The sequence below is a fragment of the Pteronotus mesoamericanus genome, unplaced genomic scaffold, assembly GCF_021234165.1.
Source record: "Pteronotus mesoamericanus isolate MK-2021 breed Mesoamerican mustached bat unplaced genomic scaffold, CSHL_Meso_final contig_68, whole genome shotgun sequence".
Taxonomy (NCBI): Eukaryota; Metazoa; Chordata; class Mammalia; order Chiroptera; family Mormoopidae; genus Pteronotus; species Pteronotus mesoamericanus.
Window position 1 is genome coordinate 26,443,063 of NW_026555234.1, and position 18,848 is coordinate 26,461,910.

At 41.0% G+C, this 18,848-nt stretch overlaps 1 protein-coding gene across 3 annotated transcripts in view; it reads right to left on the bottom strand.

The window, feature by feature from the left end:
- The window catches only part of ATP8A1 (ATPase phospholipid transporting 8A1), a 206,621-nt gene that overhangs the window by 175,925 nt on the left and 11,848 nt on the right, over positions 1–18,848 (bottom strand). For all 3 annotated transcript variants that reach the window (XM_054582124.1, XM_054582126.1, XM_054582125.1), the window contains exons 2-4: positions 3,241–3,355; positions 1,934–2,033; positions 861–959 (exon numbers count right to left, since the gene is read on the bottom strand). In XM_054582124.1, the coding sequence (XP_054438099.1) occupies positions 861–959; positions 1,934–2,033; positions 3,241–3,355 (314 nt within the window). The remainder of the gene's footprint in view (positions 1–860; positions 960–1,933; positions 2,034–3,240; positions 3,356–18,848) is intronic.

The window sequence follows — 18,848 nt, forward strand, 5'->3', positions numbered from 1 at the left end:
AATGGGTCCAGTGATGTTATGGCTCATGTGTTCTTAGTGAGATCCCAACTTGATCCCACAAAGTCATAACAGTAATGTCTGCATAACTTTAAATTGGAGCTTTCTAAAGAATGGCTCAGCCTTTCCTCCCGGTACCATCTGACTCGCCTGAGGCTTCACAAAAGGTCATTTCCGACAAGCAAATTATTTAAAGGGCAGAGGAAAAAAATACTGGTTTCCTCAACTAAGGTAGTTAAAATAACAGTTAAAATAGAAGAAATAGAAAAGCCTGAGTTTATTTTGGGGAATGTATTTTAAAAAGGGGAAATTGACTTCCCCTTTTCTCTGCTACTATGGAAAAATAAAAATAGAAAATTTGCTGTTACTTTCTTTTAATAAAATGAGATTTAAAAAAGGGACTTAGAACTACTAAACTAAGATTAAAAAGCATCATAGGTATTTAATGAGGTGAAAACTAGGGTATATAAATTAAAAAATAAAAAAAATAAAGCCTTTTACATTCAGAGAATTTGGATGTTCTGTTTAACTTGAAATTAATGTTCACACTGAAACTTGAGCATAATTAAAAATAATATTCAAATATATTTTTCTCTCTAAGCCAATTACTACTTTCAAATTAACTTCTTTAATTAATAAACTACAAACATAAGAAAACACTGTAACAAGCACTTGCAACATTAATGCTATAGAAATGAAGAGAAATTGACTCTAGAGGTGGGAGCCATATTCTATATACTTTCAAGTTGAAATGGGCACTTCAAGTAGCCTATGCCAAGAATTAAAATATTTAAAGAAGAAATATTTTAAAATATGTATATAAGAATAAGTCATATTAATTTATGAAAAAATTAAGTACTTACAATATCTTCTATTATCTCTTTGATAGCTGCCACAGCTAAAATAAATAAGAGAGGAACCAGTGTTGTGTAGCGACCTGTTGGCGATACATCAGGTATTTGCTATTTGGAGGGGGAAAAAGAGAGAAATGCAGTGAGAACTATCAAGTTGACAATACATTTAAAAACAACGAAATCTTAGGGCCTCTTAAAATATGCTTCCTTGATTTTACTACCTTGACAGACTAACACTGGGTAAGGTAATTTGCTCATATCTAATAAGTAGCTGGAACAGCTTGTTAATTAGCTTCATCACAAGCAGTTGTGAGCGGAACTAACACCAACAAAGGGGGATTGGTGAAATAAATTACAGCAGATCCACATAATAAAATATTGTACAACCATTAAAAATGATATTTTAGATACACCATGAATCACATGGGAAAATATCCACATGCTACTATATGGGTAAAGAAGGTTGTTAAACATATGTATTCTATGATCCCCTTTTTGTAAATTAAATTAATAAACAATGCTTCAGAAAATAAATAGAGCAGAAGAATGTACACCCAGATTTTAAGAGAGTAGTTGCTTCTGGGTGGCTGAATGAATCATAAATTTTTTCTTTATATTTTGTTGTGTTGTCTAATTCTTTTTTACAATGAGTGTATGCTATTTTTTAATAATACAAAATAAATAATAAAAGTTGTAGTCAGAAAATAAAAGAAAAACTTTTTTTTCTGACTACAACTAACTCAAATACAAAGAGAAACAAGTTTAAAGTGGTAATTCTTGTATTCTAAGGTTCCAAAATGATAGCTTCACTGTTACTAAAATAAATTAATACTAGAAGAAGTCCCATATCCTTTAGCACCCAAATGAATAGTTTACAAAATGTTTAAAATAAGCTGATAAAAATGAATCAGAAGGCCTAAAGAGGCAGTGGAATTCTAACACTGCTTGTAGCAGGGGCTGGAAATGTCTGCCCAAACCGGCTGATTTCTCTGTGCTTGGATAAGCTTCAGAATATTGGTCATGGGCATTTTTAAATATCTGAACATCTGATGTTGAACTCAGACTTTATGACACGGCCTTACCTGGAGCAGTGCAATAAAGAGAAAAAACGAATTGGCAGCTCTTCTGAACTGAGAGTAGAGAAATCGTGGAAGGAACGTGATTATGTTGTATTTTGCAGTGCTAGAAAACAAAATGAAAAGTTGCGCAAAAATGACTCCACAATTAGCCCCAACATTTACAAAATTCTATTCTCACCGTGTAAAAAAAATCAGATAATGGACATCTGCCTTCTGTTTCAAATTGGGAGAATACTACAAATAGTCATTAACCTAAATGAAAAGGAGTGAAAGGAACTATAAATAATAGTAAGACTTTAATTTTCTGCCTAAAGTCTTCTGTTCTCATTGGTCAATCATCCTGTTTCACATAAGTAGGAGTAGCTTACAAAGAAGAGCAACTTTAGTTAGGGTCATTTATAATATGTTAATGGAAAATGAAATCTTGGCAAAAAAATCAGCCATTTTAGCAGGACCAGAAACTTTAAATAGAGACGCCTTCTTTGGATAACTTCAGAGAAATGGGGAGTTTTCTGGGTTTCTGTCTGAATTTTCTTTATGGCCCCCCTATGAACTTGGTTAGGACTCCCCACTAATGATGTCAGATAGAGCCACAGTCAGATACCATCCTTCAGGTCCTGGGACATCGAATCTTCCTCTTGTCAGCTACACAGGGAGGAAATTAAAGGGACACGTGCCACGCCTCAGGCTGTGAAAAGTTGCTCTTGAATTTGAAGTTATAAATATGTATTTTAAGTGGGCGTGTCTCAGATCTAAGAATTCAGCCCCTGGAGAAACACTGGACTGGTGATGGGGGTGCTCACTGGGTTCCAGAGGCCACTTACTGAATACGGCCTATAACAGAGACACTTTTTATATTATTGTTGGAATGAAAATAGAACAACGAAGTAATTCTCACAGCCCTCCATGCCTCATCACCATACTAAATTCTGCAACTATCAAAAGCCAATATTCAAAGATTATTCAATCAAAAGGAGTTCTCGGTGAAGAACTGCAAAGACTTCTACTAAAATGTTAAAGCGTGTTAACTCAAAACAATACCCTATCTGTTCTATAACAGGTTTAAGACAAGGGTATTTACCCAGGAGCAGCTGCTTATCCTTTCTGTCCCTTCCTGCTTCCAGATTCTAACTAACATCTCCTGATTGGCTAGCTGGAGAAATAGCCAACTGACACCGCCTCCAGCAAGCTCTCCAATGTTAACTGATTTCACTGAAAGCTCCGTGTAAGCATTTTCGTTCTGGCTGGGATAGGGCCTGCAGGGCTCTGCAGCAATAGCTGGCCCCACACCGTTCCTCAGCAGTTCCTACCTGACTTGGTTATTGCAGAATTTAGTCAGCTGGGGCTGGTTGATAAATATAGTCCGTATTTCCTCCTGGTCTGCCAGTGAAGTCTTCTCTGAAACATCATCGGTCTTCTCATAACCTTAAAGAGAGAGAGAGAGAGTCTTCTTATGTGATAAGAAATATTACATTTTATTATCTAGCTGGGGTGTCTAACGGATGGCTTGTGGGCCACGTGTAGCCCAGGATGGCTGTGAATGTGGCCCAGTACAAAATTGTAAATTTACCTAAGACCTTTTTTTTGTTCTCATCCGTTTTCATTAGTGTTTGTACATCTAATCTGTGGCTCAAGACAACTCTTCTTCCAGTGTGGCCCAGAGACACCAAAAGGTTGGATAGCCCTGACTGATTCTAGACCAAAACCACATTTTGTAACTATTCCAGAATCTAAAATCTGTAGTACATGACACATGTCTCCCTTACTGGTATTCTTGTTTCTTTCATAATAAAAAGAAAAATCCCCACATTTAACATCTGTACTAAATTTAAAAGGCAGCATTTAATAATGTAAAGACAGACCTATTTCAAAAATAGTAACATCAATTTTCAGTTTTTGTTCATCCTTCCCCCATACATGCTCAACTTACTTTATTTCCTTCCATTACATGAGCATAGGTCCAAAAATAACAAAACATTTTGCACTGGTTTACATTACAGTTTTAGACAACATTAATAAGACAGAGGTAATTTCAAATATATTTTAAAAATTAAGCATACATATTTAATGCTTTTGTTTGTTTGTTCTTTACTTTTTGTATGAAGACAGAGAAAAGATGAACACTGAGGTTTAAAAAGGTAACCACCACAATTATTTAACTCACTATGCTAATCTCGCTCTTTCCACTAATTAGAATTTATGTTCACAAACAAATTGAAAATGTTTTAAGATGAAACATTTCAAGTCATCTCACAATTGCTGTAACAAGACAATAGATTCAGGCAATTTCTACTGGGTAACACATGATGGCAAAGTTGGTAATATTAAAAAAAATACATATATGTTCTAGAAGAATAAAAAAATTTTAACTGCTTATTTTACCCTAGCAAGAAATCAACAAGACCGGATTAAATCATTCCCGTATCCCTCTCCTAAAAAAGGCTCACTACCAGTACTTTATCTCCAACACCTGTTTTTCTTCTCTTTTTCTGCCAGGCCAATGCCAACTCCTTCCTTAAGATCAGCAACATGGGGTCCTTCCTGAAGTTTTTATGATGCTAAATTCAGTGAACCTTCCCTGTGATCCTACCTACAGGCGCTGTGCCTCCCTCCCCTTCCCAGCAAAAACACTTACATGAAGGTTTTGATACAGCCAGCTTCTGAGTCCGTCTACCCCCGCCTGAATGGGGACCCTCTGCGGCCACAGGTCGCGAGTTACTCATCTCTCTAACACCAGTACAGCAGGTACACAGCAAATGTTTGCCAGATAAATAAATGCCAAATGACTAAGGAGGCGTTATTTGGCCGTTTGGTTTTTTTTGTTTTGTTTTGTTTTTTAAGGGCAAGCAAATGCTTCTCCACCCACTGATAAGGACGCTAAAGCAGCCACGAGCTGGAAACACACTGTGTAAGAAAAGCTTGCCGAGGGTTTTATTGCTATATGAAACCAGACAATCATTTAGGCTTTCTACGAAAGTGAGGAACGGGAGCACAGGGACGGGGCTGGGTGCAGGGGGTGGAGGGGCAGGGGCCAGGGTAGTGCAAGGCAGCGGGGCGCGAGCAGGGCAATAAAGCTGAGGCACAGACCAGAGGCAAGGTAGAGGCAGGAGAGATGCGGCACTAAAGAGGCACACAGGCTGGGTCTCAGAGGACCTCTCATGCTTCCAGAGAAGTCTGGATCGCATCCTCTGGTTGGCAGCGAGCCCCTGAAAGCTTTCCAGGCAGACAGGCACGCAGCAGAGTCACATTTTATACTCATTGCTCTGGAGGTCACAGGGCTCCACAGGAAGGACCGCGATCATCATTTTACAGTTTTAGACACACCAGCAGCTTCGTCTGTGGTCACATGGTCAATAATGGTCTTTCACTACGGTATGTTTTACATACAACACAAGCTTTCCCCCCTCGTTTTATAGAATCAAAATTTCACTTATTATAGACCAAATGATTTTATGTTTCCTCCAAACTTCATTATGTTGAAATCCTATCCCTCAAAGGGGTAGTGTTTGGAGGTGAGGCCTTTAGAAGGTAATTAGGACATGAGAGTTGAGCCTTCGTGAATGGGATTAGTGGCCTTGTAAAAGAGACCCCAAAGTGACCCCTCAGCCTTTCCATTATGTGAGGACACAGCAAGAAAACAGCTGGCTCTGAACCAGGAAGTGGGTCCTCACTAGATGCTGAATCTACTGGTGCTTTGGTCTTGGACTTCCCATCCCCCAAAACTTTGCAAAATAAGCATCTATTGTTCATAAGACACTCCGTCTATGGCTTTTTGTTATAGCAGCCCAAACAGACTAATAAGACACGGCTTATCAAATAGAAGCATACCAATCTTAAAAATTCTTTAAAATCTTTTATTAGATTTTCCTTAATGACAGCACAAAGACTTACATGTGAGATTTGAGACCATACAACTCCTCAGAAGAAAACTGGCAGTAAAGTCTGACACTACTCTTAGCAATATTTTTTCTGATATATTTCCTTAGGCAGAGGAAACAAAAGAAAAAAAATAAACACATGAGACTGCATCAAACTAAAGACTTTTTGCACAGCAAAGGAAACCACTGACAAAACGAAAAGACAATCTACAGAACAGGAGATGATATTCGCCAGTGATACATCTGATAAGGGACTGGTATATTCCGGAGAAAAGACTATCCACGCCATCAGTTCCAGAATCTGTCACCTGGGGATGGGGTCTACAAATGAGGAAAACTTTCTTGAGTAATTCAAATAAAAGTTGCCAGTGGTTATCTTTCCACAAGTAACAATGGCTTCCCCTCTGACATTTTCTTCTCCCCTCACTGCTGTTATTTTGGTGCTGCTGCCCTTGGCCTCTGTGTTAGTTTCCTATGGTTGTCGCAGCTACGGAGCTATTTGGATCTCATATTTCTTCTGGATTTGAAGTGAAAACACATTCCCCACATTCAATGTGACAGCCATTCAACGTGCGCCAGATAGCTCTACTTTTATGCTTTTTTTCCTTCTTAAATTTCCTTTGCAAATAGCCACCTTTGGCAGCTCTGATGACCAAACACATAAAGAGCTCTGGGTTCATACCTGGGCGATGCCTTCACCGAGATATTGATGTATAGCAGAGACAAAAGTAATTGGGGGAGCAGTCTAACACTGCCCCAAAGAAATTAAAACTAAGATGGCACCATTGCCATTCCTTCTTATCCAGGGGTATCCAACCTTTTGGCATCTCTGCACCACACTGGAAGAAGAGTTGTCGTCTTGGGCCACACAGTAAATATACTGCGACATATAATCACACGCAAAAATATCTTATAGTGTTTTAAGTAAATTTATGATTGTGTTGGGCCACATTCATAGACATCCTGAGCCACATATAGCTGGTGGGCCACAGGCTGGACACCCTTGTGAGTATACACAGTCTGTCCTGTTCTAAGGAAGGAAGCAATGCCTGTTGGACTTGTTTAATAATGTAGAGGGCTTGTTCACATAAATCATTCAAGTTCCTCAGGAGCTCCTCATCTACCTGTCTTGCCTTCTAATGACTTACTAAGAACGGAGCCAGCTTTTGTGTCTTCCCCTCACAGAAAGCAGGGAGGAGGAGAGTGAGACCACAGATCTATCAGCAGTTCTCACGGAGTCTTCATGAAAGGTGGGGCCTCTTCAGAGCCTTCTTTGCCCATAAGTCATGCGAAAGGTTTTAGCTACTGAACGTGCCAGAAGAAGATAGGACTTTGTATTACTAAATAAGGATATACAAGCAACATCCTCCTGGGGACCATTTCAGCTTCCAGCAATAGTTTTCTTGATGAGAAAACATAGGATGATGATGGGTCAGCATCCTACTCATGGCCCTGAAGTGAACACGTGTCCATCTTCCCCTAAGACCGTTTCATCACTAAACCTTCTCAGTGGTTGTGTGGTTCTTCCGGTGATTGCTTACATGACTCCCACGCAAACCACTTACTTACTCCCTGTGGGGGGGTTATTCTCTCGCCTTATAAAGTGAAGAAGGTGGGCTAATAATCTTACGCTCTTTTTCAACTCCAAAGTCCTGTGAAATTAGTATCTGCTGGGCACCAGAAACAAAAACGCTGAGGTCTCATTTGTTCAGAAAAACAGAAAATTTAAAAACAAAATTAAAAAGTTCCTTCCTTGAGCCCATTTCACAGCAATGGCTGCCTGACAGAATCTGCAGCCAGAACCCAGCCACAAAGTCAAACGGTGCTTTGTGATCATGGCGCTATCTCCATATTTGAAGTAGTGACTATAATCTGTTGCCATCAACTACTCTATCTGGTACTTGCCTATACCAGTGACTAATGGGTTACTGAGTATGTTGACATATAGTCTTCCTTTCTTCCTCTGCCTAGATTCATGATCACATGCTTATATTCACACAGAATAAGGTAACTAACAGGGAAGAAAATGCTCAACAGCTATTTTAGTGAAAAGCTTTTTGTTTTTTCATACATTTATAACAGAATTATCACCTCTGAAACTTTCTATTTCTCATCACAAATATCATGACCCAATCAGTAAAACTCATTGTTCATAAGTTCATTCATTCATTCAACATGTATGTTCAACATAAATATTTGCTATGTGCCAGTCATTTTTTAAAAAGCTGCAGAAACAGCAGAAACTAAGAGAAGGTCCCTTCTTCTTTGGGACTTATTTTCTGGAGAACAAGATAATTAGAGGTCACAGTAAGTGTGGTGAAGAAAATAAAACAAGTCATTGATAGAATGATTGATGGAACTCTCTGTGCTTCCATTTCATCATTAACATACGGAAATGATAATAGTACCTGCCTCAATGGGGGCTGTGCGGACCTAGTGAGTTAACAAATGTGGAGAACAATGCCTAGCACATAGTAAGCGCACCATACGTGTTAGCTGTACTCGCTGTGTACTGCTATCGTTGCTGTTGTTGCTGCTTTATACTGAGCGGTAAAGGAAGGCGTCTCTGAGGAGACTCCAGCTGAGACCTCGATGAGGACTTCAATAAGGAAAGATAAAGGGCAGCCTAAACTAACCAGGTAAGACCAGGAGCAAAGCCTGGGAAGCAAGGATGAGCCTGCCATTTCCAGGAACATGAGCATCAAACACGAGCAGGCAGGGCCAGATTGGGAGACAAGAAACTCGAATTCATAGTGTTTACGTGATAGGAATCCACTGAACAGTTTCAGGCTGGAAGGTCATTTTGAGGCTGCTGTAATAATCCAGATCAAAGCTGGTGGGGCCTGGGTGAGGCTGGGTGAGAGGGATGAAAAGAAGTCAATGTGCACGTGATGTTTTTTGCACGCGGAGCTGGTGTGACCGTTATAGCCTCTCCCTGACCCTCGGCACCCTACCACTGACCCCGTACGACACACGTACCCACTGCCTGGGGCTGCTCGAAACAAAAGCTCAAGGCTTCAAAGAAATTTAGGACTTTAAATACAACAAATTGTTGTGTTTAACAACTTGGGGAGGGGGATATAAGGGGACTAAAAGGTAATGTAAAAAAAAAATACAATAAAGATTAAATAATGAAATAAATACAACAAATGATTAACCACTTATGGAATAGCCTTTACAGCCAAACAATAAAAATAAATAAATAAGAAATAAAAAAACCCTATCCTTAGGTATCATGCATCTTTTTCTCATTATAAAATGGGAATCGATACTGTTGAAAGCACAGGGTACAATCAATGAAGGCATTATAGAGCCAGGACTGGGCGCACAGACCAGGGCACCAGAGAGACGATTTGGGCCCATCAGTTACGAGGTACGGAAACCTTAGACAAATGACTTACTTCTAGCTGCCTACCTTCTGTCACAGGTTGTTGCGGGGATTAAATGAGATGATGCGTGTGTCATGCACCTGGGACAGTGCCCACCTAACTCCCCATGCACATTCAAACGTTCCAGCTGTTATTTGTATTGCTGCAATTGGAAAGGCAGCCTACGGGGAAATGGAATAGGCTTTGTCATCAGGTCAGTGTCCAAATTTGGATTCTGGCACTTCTCCGCAACACTGGGCAAGTTATTTTGTGTTCTGTGCCTCAGCTTCCTTGGGCATAAAACAGCATTAATAGGAAGGTTACATGACATTATGTTAGCAATGTAGCACAACGCTTGTCACTCAAACAGTTCCAGTCACCTTATTCTCCCCAGAGATTATAAAGGTAATCTTCCCTTCAAAATCCTTGAGATGGGAAAAAGTCTTAGAAGCAGTAATGTAGGTATTAATATTTTTTAATTGGATACTACTCACTTAAAGCTGTGACCAGTGACTGAATCTAGAGTAAAATAATGGATTTGATTCTATACTTATATAAATTAATATTAAATAAGTACACATTTTCTCCAAAATTGTTATCTGTGTAGAGGTTATGCAACAGAAAAGCAGGGGTGGAGAGGTAGGAGGGAGAAGAGAATAAGATACAAAAATCATTTTGTTGCCTGGTAATATGGTTATAGAGCCAATACATTTTTGTAGACTCAACGTTATTGAAATTATAAGGAAGGCTGTAATTAGAATCAAGATATCTATTCTATTAACTCCCAAACATATTCAGAAGAATTCAATTATATATCCTATTTACTCAATGGTTTCCAATATTAGACATTAAAGAAACCATATTAATTGGTCACGTTTCTTGACCTCAAATGAGGTCGTCAGACAAAGAGCCATGCCGGCAACAGTCACAGAATCTAATAAAAGAATACAAACTGGAAAACTAAACAGAGGCTTAGAGGCACATAAATGCAGAACTTTGGTGTGATTAAAGGTCAGTGTTACTTATCTTAGGAAATTACGAGCATTACCCATGGTCCATTCTAGAGACTGAAACATGTTTTTTATTGTGCTCTCTTGGAAAAACAAAAATAAATTAAAAGCCCTCATCTAATTTTTTTTTTTTTGGTCCAAGTTTCTGGAACAGAACAATCTTTGGCTACATAATTTAGATGTTTGTGTTTTATTTTATTTTTAGTGATATCTTTATAAAATAGCACACACACACACACACACACACACACAGTATATTTAATCAGAAATACAGAAGCAGTTACTAGAGCTACAGACGAGATCCGAAATCCCAGGCTATGCATTGCTGAAGCAGGGTGCTCATTGCCAATGTTCGACTGTGAGCCCGACAGCAGCTGTTCAGACAGAGGGTACAAAAAGGAACCACTGCCCTGCAAATAGTGAACTAGGTGCTTTAAACATTAAGATTTACAGCTACATTTTCAAATAGGGCAGCGATTTTCAACTGGTGTGCTGCAAGAATTTTTAAAACATTCGGTACCTGACTCTTTACTCAGTCAGTGGCACTGACCTCTTCTCACTTAGATAATCAATACAATAGCCGTTCAGTGTGACTGAATCAAAATTATACCTTTTTTTTTTTTGACCAGGTCCACAAAAAGTATTTTTTTTTGCTGCAGAATTTGAGTAATTACTTTATGTGTGCAGTGAGGGGAAAAGGCTGAACTTGCTGGAATGTGGCACTGAAGGAGTCAAACACTTCTCAATCATGGAAATGAAATAGGAACTGTTCAGCAACCTGTTTCAGATGTCTAGACCTCAACTGGAACAGTCAGGGGGAAATGAAATTTTCGATTGCATCAATGTATCTTCCCTGCTCAGAATACACTGATTCAGGCTCTATGCAGGAGACATTTGCTGCTCATTCCAGCTCAGGCTGCTTTTCCTGAAGACGGTCCTTTGAGCCTTGTTTTGGAAAACTCCCCTTTCCCAGCTGGAAGCAGTCTTGAGGGGCCAGTCCATCGGATGCCATTCCCCTTTTTGACGTAAAGGGGCACACAACGTCCATGCTGGGCTAATCACCATGTTCAGTCTGGACATACCAAAAGCCTGAGCACAGGTGAAGACTGATTCTGTGGCGTCCTAAAGTACCTGCCCATTAGTCAAGCTGCCTTGGTTCATCCTTGACCTTCCTGTAAAGCTTTTCATTTGATTCTAGGAAATTCTCCATCTGCTTGAAGATTGCTCAGCTTCTATTATTATGGAATTTTAGCGGAGGCATTTCAGTCCTCGGCTGGAAGCCAGGTCTCATCCCAAAGCCCATTTAATGTAGTTGGGCGCTGACACTGTACCTGGACCTGGCCGGTCTTCTTCCAGGAGCTGAAGCCTGTTCCCTGTAGCCCAGTCACTAGCTGGCTTTTCTATTCTGCATGGAATGATGATGAGAACCACAATGCAACTACTCTGCCCCCCTCAAATCACCAGGCTGCCTGGAATTTTCCCTAACAGGCCCTACTTGCTGGATCAGATCTCCTTTGATGCGAACAGCTGCCCTAACCCAGTCCTGAGTGCAGCATGTTCTGAGATGACTACGGGTTGCATGACAGCCAAAAAGCTTTCCACATCTCCAGCTGCCTCTCTACCCTCTTGCTCATGCAACTGTGAGAAATCTCAGTTGCAACATCTAAGTTATAACCATGCTGTAATAAAGGATATCCACTTACCTTGATGATGTAAAACAATGGTTATCTCCTTCAAAACTGGTTGTTTTTCATCTTATAAAAGGGTTCACTTTTTTAAAAATAAAGAATTATTCTCAAAATGGTGAAGAAGAGGAAGCTTTGCTTCTCAAATGGAGAATTGGTCATGGTCAGACAGCCAGTGAGTACCAGAGTCAGGACAATATTTGGAAATCGATCAAGTCCAGCCCAGCTTTAACACTGAGGGATGGATGCATTCATTTGTTCAGCAGTTACGCTTGACCTGACCTTTCCCTGTAACTATTTCTCCTCTGTTGGCCCTATTCCACCTCATTACAGTTTTCCAACCACACCCCTCTCCCACCCTCTTGGTCTTGTTAGGTCATGCTGCTTAGATGTCATACCAATCTCCCTAACCATTCTTCCTTGAAGCGTCATGTGCAAAAGTTTTGAATATATATAGTGGCCTTTTACCACTCCACCATTAGTCTTTTGATCTGCCTAGGCATATAGCAACTGAGAATAATAACAGATTTACAGAGGTACCTCACTTATATACTGAGGGCAAGGCAGACATAAGGGTACATGTAAGTATCCATCATGTATGTTACTCTAACATGGACAAGAAACTTAACACTTCAGGGAAGCCCCTTGCATGCCATAAATGTTTATTAAACTCTATTTTAATATCAGATGTCCAAAAATTTCTCAGAACTTTATAGTCTTGTCCTATCCTCCTGATACCACTAACATATTTTCCTATCAGGAGCTGTCGTTACGATACATGGTAAATAATATTTTTCTTTAAGTGTCTTTGTGGGAACTGGTGTAAAAATAAACTGTGTGAAAGAACAGCACCCGCATTTCTGCCTCAAACAGGAAAAGATAATGGCTTAGCACTTCCTGAACTCACGCTGAACTGCAGCAAGGTCCTAAAGTAGTACTATGAATTCTAAGTGGCAGACACTGCAAAAAGTATTCCTGACATTCATAGGAAAGGTTACCTTCAACAGTAGTACATGGAATTCTATGGCATGTCTAGTGTTGCGCCTCACACACGGTGAGCGCTCAAGTTTCCTTGGCTGCCAGCCAGAAAAAGAACCCAGAGAAGTAATCATCTTGGGCATGCCGAGTTGCTGAAAATAGTGAGAAAAACATTTATTAACGCCCAATCATGCTTAACAGGAAAAGGAAGAAGAACAATGAAAGATGAAAGGAAATTTATGTTATTGCCTTGGGAATATCCCATAGATGGCTTGGTCAGAGTGAAGAAATAAATGGTTTGTTCCCCACACAGAATTAAAAACTGGCACAGCAACAGCACTGGCAATGAGGGGTTTCAACTACCAGGCCTCTCCTAGAAGGCTCCGCGCGCTAAAAGCATCGTTAACTTGTCTTGGCATCACATTCATTCAGGAAACAAGATGAGGAATTGCTACTATGCACTGGGTTCTGATCGATGCGAAAGTGAAAAAAGCAGTAATGATTCTCCTAGAAGACATAACTGTATCCAAGAGCCTTTGACAGTCAAAGAGGGAAAGACCAGGCTAAGCTGCCCATGCCTTCGAGACTTCCGGAGGGCACATTCCAAGTTCTTAGGACCCTAGAAGGGCAGGAGCTTGGAAGGCCACCTACAACAACATGCCGAATCGTTATGGAAGGTCCTGACGAAGGGGCAGAGCAGGGTGTAGTCAAAGAGACCGCTGCTGCTGCGGCTGCTGCACAGAAGTCCCTGAACAAGTAAATGATAAAAAGCGACCGTGGGAAAGGTTGGGAAGTGGCTCACACGTTCAACAGCGAATAATAACAGAGGCACCAAGATCTGAGAAGGGAGGAAAGATGTTTTTAAAAATGTTAGACTACCAAAATGTTTCCTCCCTTCCACTGGGAATCCCAGGCTCCGAGGGCAGGGGTCTGCTGCCTGCCTCAGAGGCTGCAATGTTAACAGATCATGAAATCAAAAGCAGAACTTCTCCACGCCTCCTTCTTCTACTTCACCTCATTCTCTATCAAGGATAGTCATCTTAAAACTGAAAAGGTGAGAACCAATATTAGTTGGAGGAATGAAGCAAAAGAGAAGGTAGAGGGATTTTTTAAAAAAGAAAACAGAAAAGGCAGCACCAGGTGCTCGGAATGAATGCATGTCTCACAGCATTAGATAAAATTTGTAAATCTACAACACCGTCCGAGCCTGCAGAACAGTTACACTAACTGTCACTAATGGAAGAACCACCAGAGTGGTTCCAGAGGCTGAAGATAAGAAAGCAAGGCCCCTGTGTTGTAACCAGGGAAGATGCTAGAGCCCCCAGATTTTAAATTACTGTTTATGAACATGGTGGTCCACACGTGTGCTTCCACAGTTCACAGATTTATATAATGGGATCTACAGCTTCTAAAGGATTTATGTGAAAATTCTGAAAATAATCAACTCATAAGCTTAAAGAAACAATTCCCTTTTATATTGAGAATTCAGTTAACACCGAGTAGGACTTCGATGTTTTGCAAGCAGTGTTTTTCAGAGATGTATAGTCAGAGATGGGAAGGAAATTTTTCCCCTTACAACGTTCTTTATACCAACTAAGTTGAAACAATAATGTTATTGGCCAAATCCTTAGCATTCTGGATTTCAACAAGGCTTTCAGGTAGGCCCTGTTCTCATAAAACTGAGACACCATTCCATGATTATGTAGCAATGTGGATTTACAACTGCATGACAAACATCCACAGAGGGACTCAAACTGGCGCCGTCCTCTTCTTGAGAGCCCTTCTGAAGAAGCCTGCCTACGGATGCCCCTGCCCCCTCCTGGCCTGCCTCCCTGGTCCTGGCTGTCGGGGTAACAGGGGGCACCTGACCAGCAAGGCTAATCAGATTTCCCTCTGGGAACGTGGCCTGAGATCGGGAGACACAGGCAGGCACACTTGGCACAGAGCAAGGACTGTCATGGAGAGTCTGCCAGGGGGGCTCAGGGCACCCTGAAGCCGGCGTATGCTGACGGTGTGAAGTGGAGAATGGAGTGGGTGTGCAGAGGAGCAAACAAGGCAATGCTGGGCCGAGGGAGACGCCCCAGAGTCTGGGTCCCATGAGGCTCTGCTGTGACCCAGGACGCTCTCCTGGATGGTTCCACACATAACTTTGTGAGGGCTCTGGAGCCAGACAGCCTGGGTTCCAATGACAGGATAAGGACAGGCGTGGCAGGATTAATAAATGCACAGATGACATGAAAACAATCAGAACTGAGGAAGGTTTTAAAAGGTTGAATAAACTGAAATTCCAATTCTAAGGCCTCAAAAAAACAAAAAACAACAACAAGCAACCAACTGTGCAAATACAATATGACCCAGCAAGACGTGTAGAATATAAATAGTTGTACTGCTTTCACTGCTTTCTTAGCAAGAAAGAACTTGCTAAGAATTTGAACCGTCTGAGAATGAGAGGGGCTGTTTTACAAGCGGGTGTGATGCTCAGCACTGAGAGGGATTCAGCCGGGCTGGCTAAGCCCTTCTGGCCGGCTGTACTGGGGGCTGAGCGCGCCGCCTCGTCTCTAGGTTCCCCCCAACCCTCGAGTCCCATGATGCTGTCTTCTTGAAAAGACATTTTTAAAAAGACAATTATGGGGTAATCAGAGAATAACTAATACAGTGGCAATGCACGAGTGAGTTTCAATCCCTTTGCAGAATGGATGGAAAAAAGCATTATTGAATTAGTAGATAAAAATGCTTTTAGGGTAGTTAACCCTGCTGACTTCAGTAGCAATACATTCATAGGAAGATATAACTGAATTATAGTTCTGAATAAGCCAGCCCTTAAAAGATACTAATACAACCATGAAGGTTATCTTTAGAGCTATTTACGCATTTTATACATTTTACAACATAAAAAAAAGGTAGATACGAGGCTGGTTCAAGACACTCATCCTCATTTTATTAGAAGAACCAGAAATACCAAATAATTAACACTTTGCTGCTGCATTTTTCTCAGAATGAGTCATGGAGTTTGGCGGGCACCTGCTTTTTATTGCTATTGTGCTTTTGCAAGAGACAAAAACATATTATTCCCCTTTCCTTTTTAACAACGTCTCAACAATCAACAACAGACAGTGAAGAAACTAAAGCCGACCTGCTGCTTCTGGCTTTGGTGGACAAGTGGGAGCAGCACACACAGCAACATAAACTCCTCACAAACAAGAGCAGCTTTCACTCTATAGAACCAGGCACTTCCCCAGATAAGAAAAAGGGCGACACTCTCATCTGCCCAATGATGACAATCAGTGTCACAATCTGGCATGTAAATATCCAATAAGTCCACCAAACAAGGCTAGAACAGCAGGAAATCCATCAGGGTGCACTGGCGAACTCCCCTACCTCCCACCGCAACCCGTGACGGGGTGTGGCCGGGGAGGCCTGTCTGCCACAAGCACTGTGGCCAGTGCTTAAGAAGCCACCGAGGCTTGTTGGACAGGGCAGGATCCAAGACTTAGGAACCACCTGTACAAAAGCAAGACATGGCTGGCATCCTTCAGTTTGTCAGGATGTGGCTAAAAGAGAAGACAAACCTCCACTAAACAGATTAAGCTAGGATGTGTGAATGGCAGCTGGTGGCTTGAAAAAGTTAAAAAGATGCAGCACAGTGCTCGGTGACATGGAAGCGGTGGCACCTATATGTGTGTGCCACTGCCACTAGCTCTACCCCATTCACAGGTGCAACAAGAACAACGAGAGGGGAGGCTGGACAGATATCTCAAGAACCTTCTAACGTCATACGTAAAAATGACTTAGTGCAGCAAGAGCCTCTTGGTACAACACTTTTGCCTCCATGTGATACCACCACTAATCAGAATCATGAAATCAGCCACTTAGATGTGCTGGAACCTGTGACCATTGTTGAGCCAAGCGCAATGGGCCTACGCGCGATAAGAGGAGAATGCCGCGAGACTTCAAAACCAGCCTGCTACAAGCGTAACTTCCACAATTTCAACCACTCGATCTCATTCCAGGCACTCCCCAGACACACACTGCAGTAACATGTGCTTAGAACCGACTTTATAGCTTTCACTTTCCACTCTGAAGAACATGCCTGCACTGTGGAGCACCTCAAGAACCAAAAGAACATGAAGATGACATGAAATACAACTCTCATCTCTGATTATGGAGCGAAAAGTTTTGTCCCTAGAATTATATGGTTCCTAGATGTCTAAAATCCATAGCAATGCAGAACAGGTAAGACACTAATGGTTATGCCTACAAAGTTCTGCAGAATATTTGGAGAAAAGAAGATTGAGGAAATAGAGGATGGAAATCCTGATTTTAGGATAAATGAAATAGTCTTTCTAAAAAAAAAAAAACCAGAAGAAATGTGCACAAACATACATATTTTGGTACCTGTGGATCTTCGCAGTCTTTTCTAAGGTGCCAACATTCTTGGGATCAGGGCCCCAAACTTTAGTCATGTTCAACTCTGCTTTCTCTTTAGTGCTCCACATCCTACTCATCAACAAATCTGTGAGACAGACATGTATTCAAACTATATCCTGAATCTGACCATGTTTCACCATTGCCGCTGATACTTAGCATTCCCAGTCACTATCGTATCTCCTTGTTTCAACCCCTGTCCCCAAGATGAAATCAGAATCTCTGGGAGTAGGACCCAGGCATCAGCGTGTTTAAAGCTCCTCAGGAGATTCCAATGTACAACTAGGCTTTGTCTACTTTCTACCCAACACGCATGTGATTTGCTGGTGTATATTACTACTATTTTGCCAAAGGAAGGCAGGAAGGAGTCTCAGGAAGGTTATGTGACTTGCCCAAGGCCACACAGCTGGGAAGAGCAAGAAGTCAGATATCATTCCAGGTGTACCGGGAGCCCCAAGTACCTTGTTTCATTTTCTCTCAAGTCAATTATTTGGTGCATGAGCTTAAGATATTGAGGAGAGTCGGAGTAGCACTTAAGTGAGTCACAGTCTCAGGTTCTGTTGCGGTCTCACAGAACAAAAACACTTTACTTTTCATGTGGCTACTATGTCAAATAGACTAGTACCCAATAGACTAAAAACTCATCAAGTATAAACAGTAAAGATGGTGATTCTAGTTTGCATGAAAGGAATTTAAAAAAAGAAAAAGGCCCTGGCTGGTGTGGCTCAGTGGATTGAGCGCCAGCCTGTAAACCAAAGGGTTGCTGGTTTGATTCCCAGTCAGGGGACAGGCCTGGGTTGCAGGTCAGGTCCCCGGTCGGGGGCATGTGAGAGGCAACCACACACTGATGTTTCTCTCCCTCTCTTTCTCCCTCCCTTCCCCTTTCCCTAAAAATAAATAAATGAAATCTTAAAAAAAAAAATACCAATGACAAATTTCACAGATATAGAACAAACATTTCAAAATTAAAAAAAAAAAAAGGACAATTCCAGCTGAACATATGGACAATGTCTGACATAAAGAAACTATCAACTCAGACTGAAGACTGGTATTCAGACTTAGATAAAATTAACACACACTGCATGGTTCACCAACCATAAGGAAAAACTCCACAGGGAAAGTCACTTAAGATCAAGGGACATTCAACTTGGCACCTGGGGAAATTAAGAGCTTTTTCTCTTCTTTGCTAATTATAATTACTTGGAAGTCAACAAAAGGCCAACACGTATTACTGCTTCTTCCACTGAACTTGAAACAAATAGATAAGAATAAGTAGCTATGGGTAGGGGGTGCACTGAGCTGAATCAGAACTTACCATCCCATCCTCTGTCAAATTTTAGCTTTTTGAAAAAGATTTCAATATGCAGAGTATGAGTCACATTATCACCTAAAAAAACAATATATATAAATGCAGAAGCAATAAGGATAGAAGAGAACTTTAAAATAAAAAAAAAATGGTTGAACACAATGCACTCCATCTAAGGCACTGTGGAGCTTCCTTTCTAATCTTTATTGCATCCTGAAGCCAGATACCCAGAACCCATCCATGGAGCCACAGAGAACCACACTGGTTA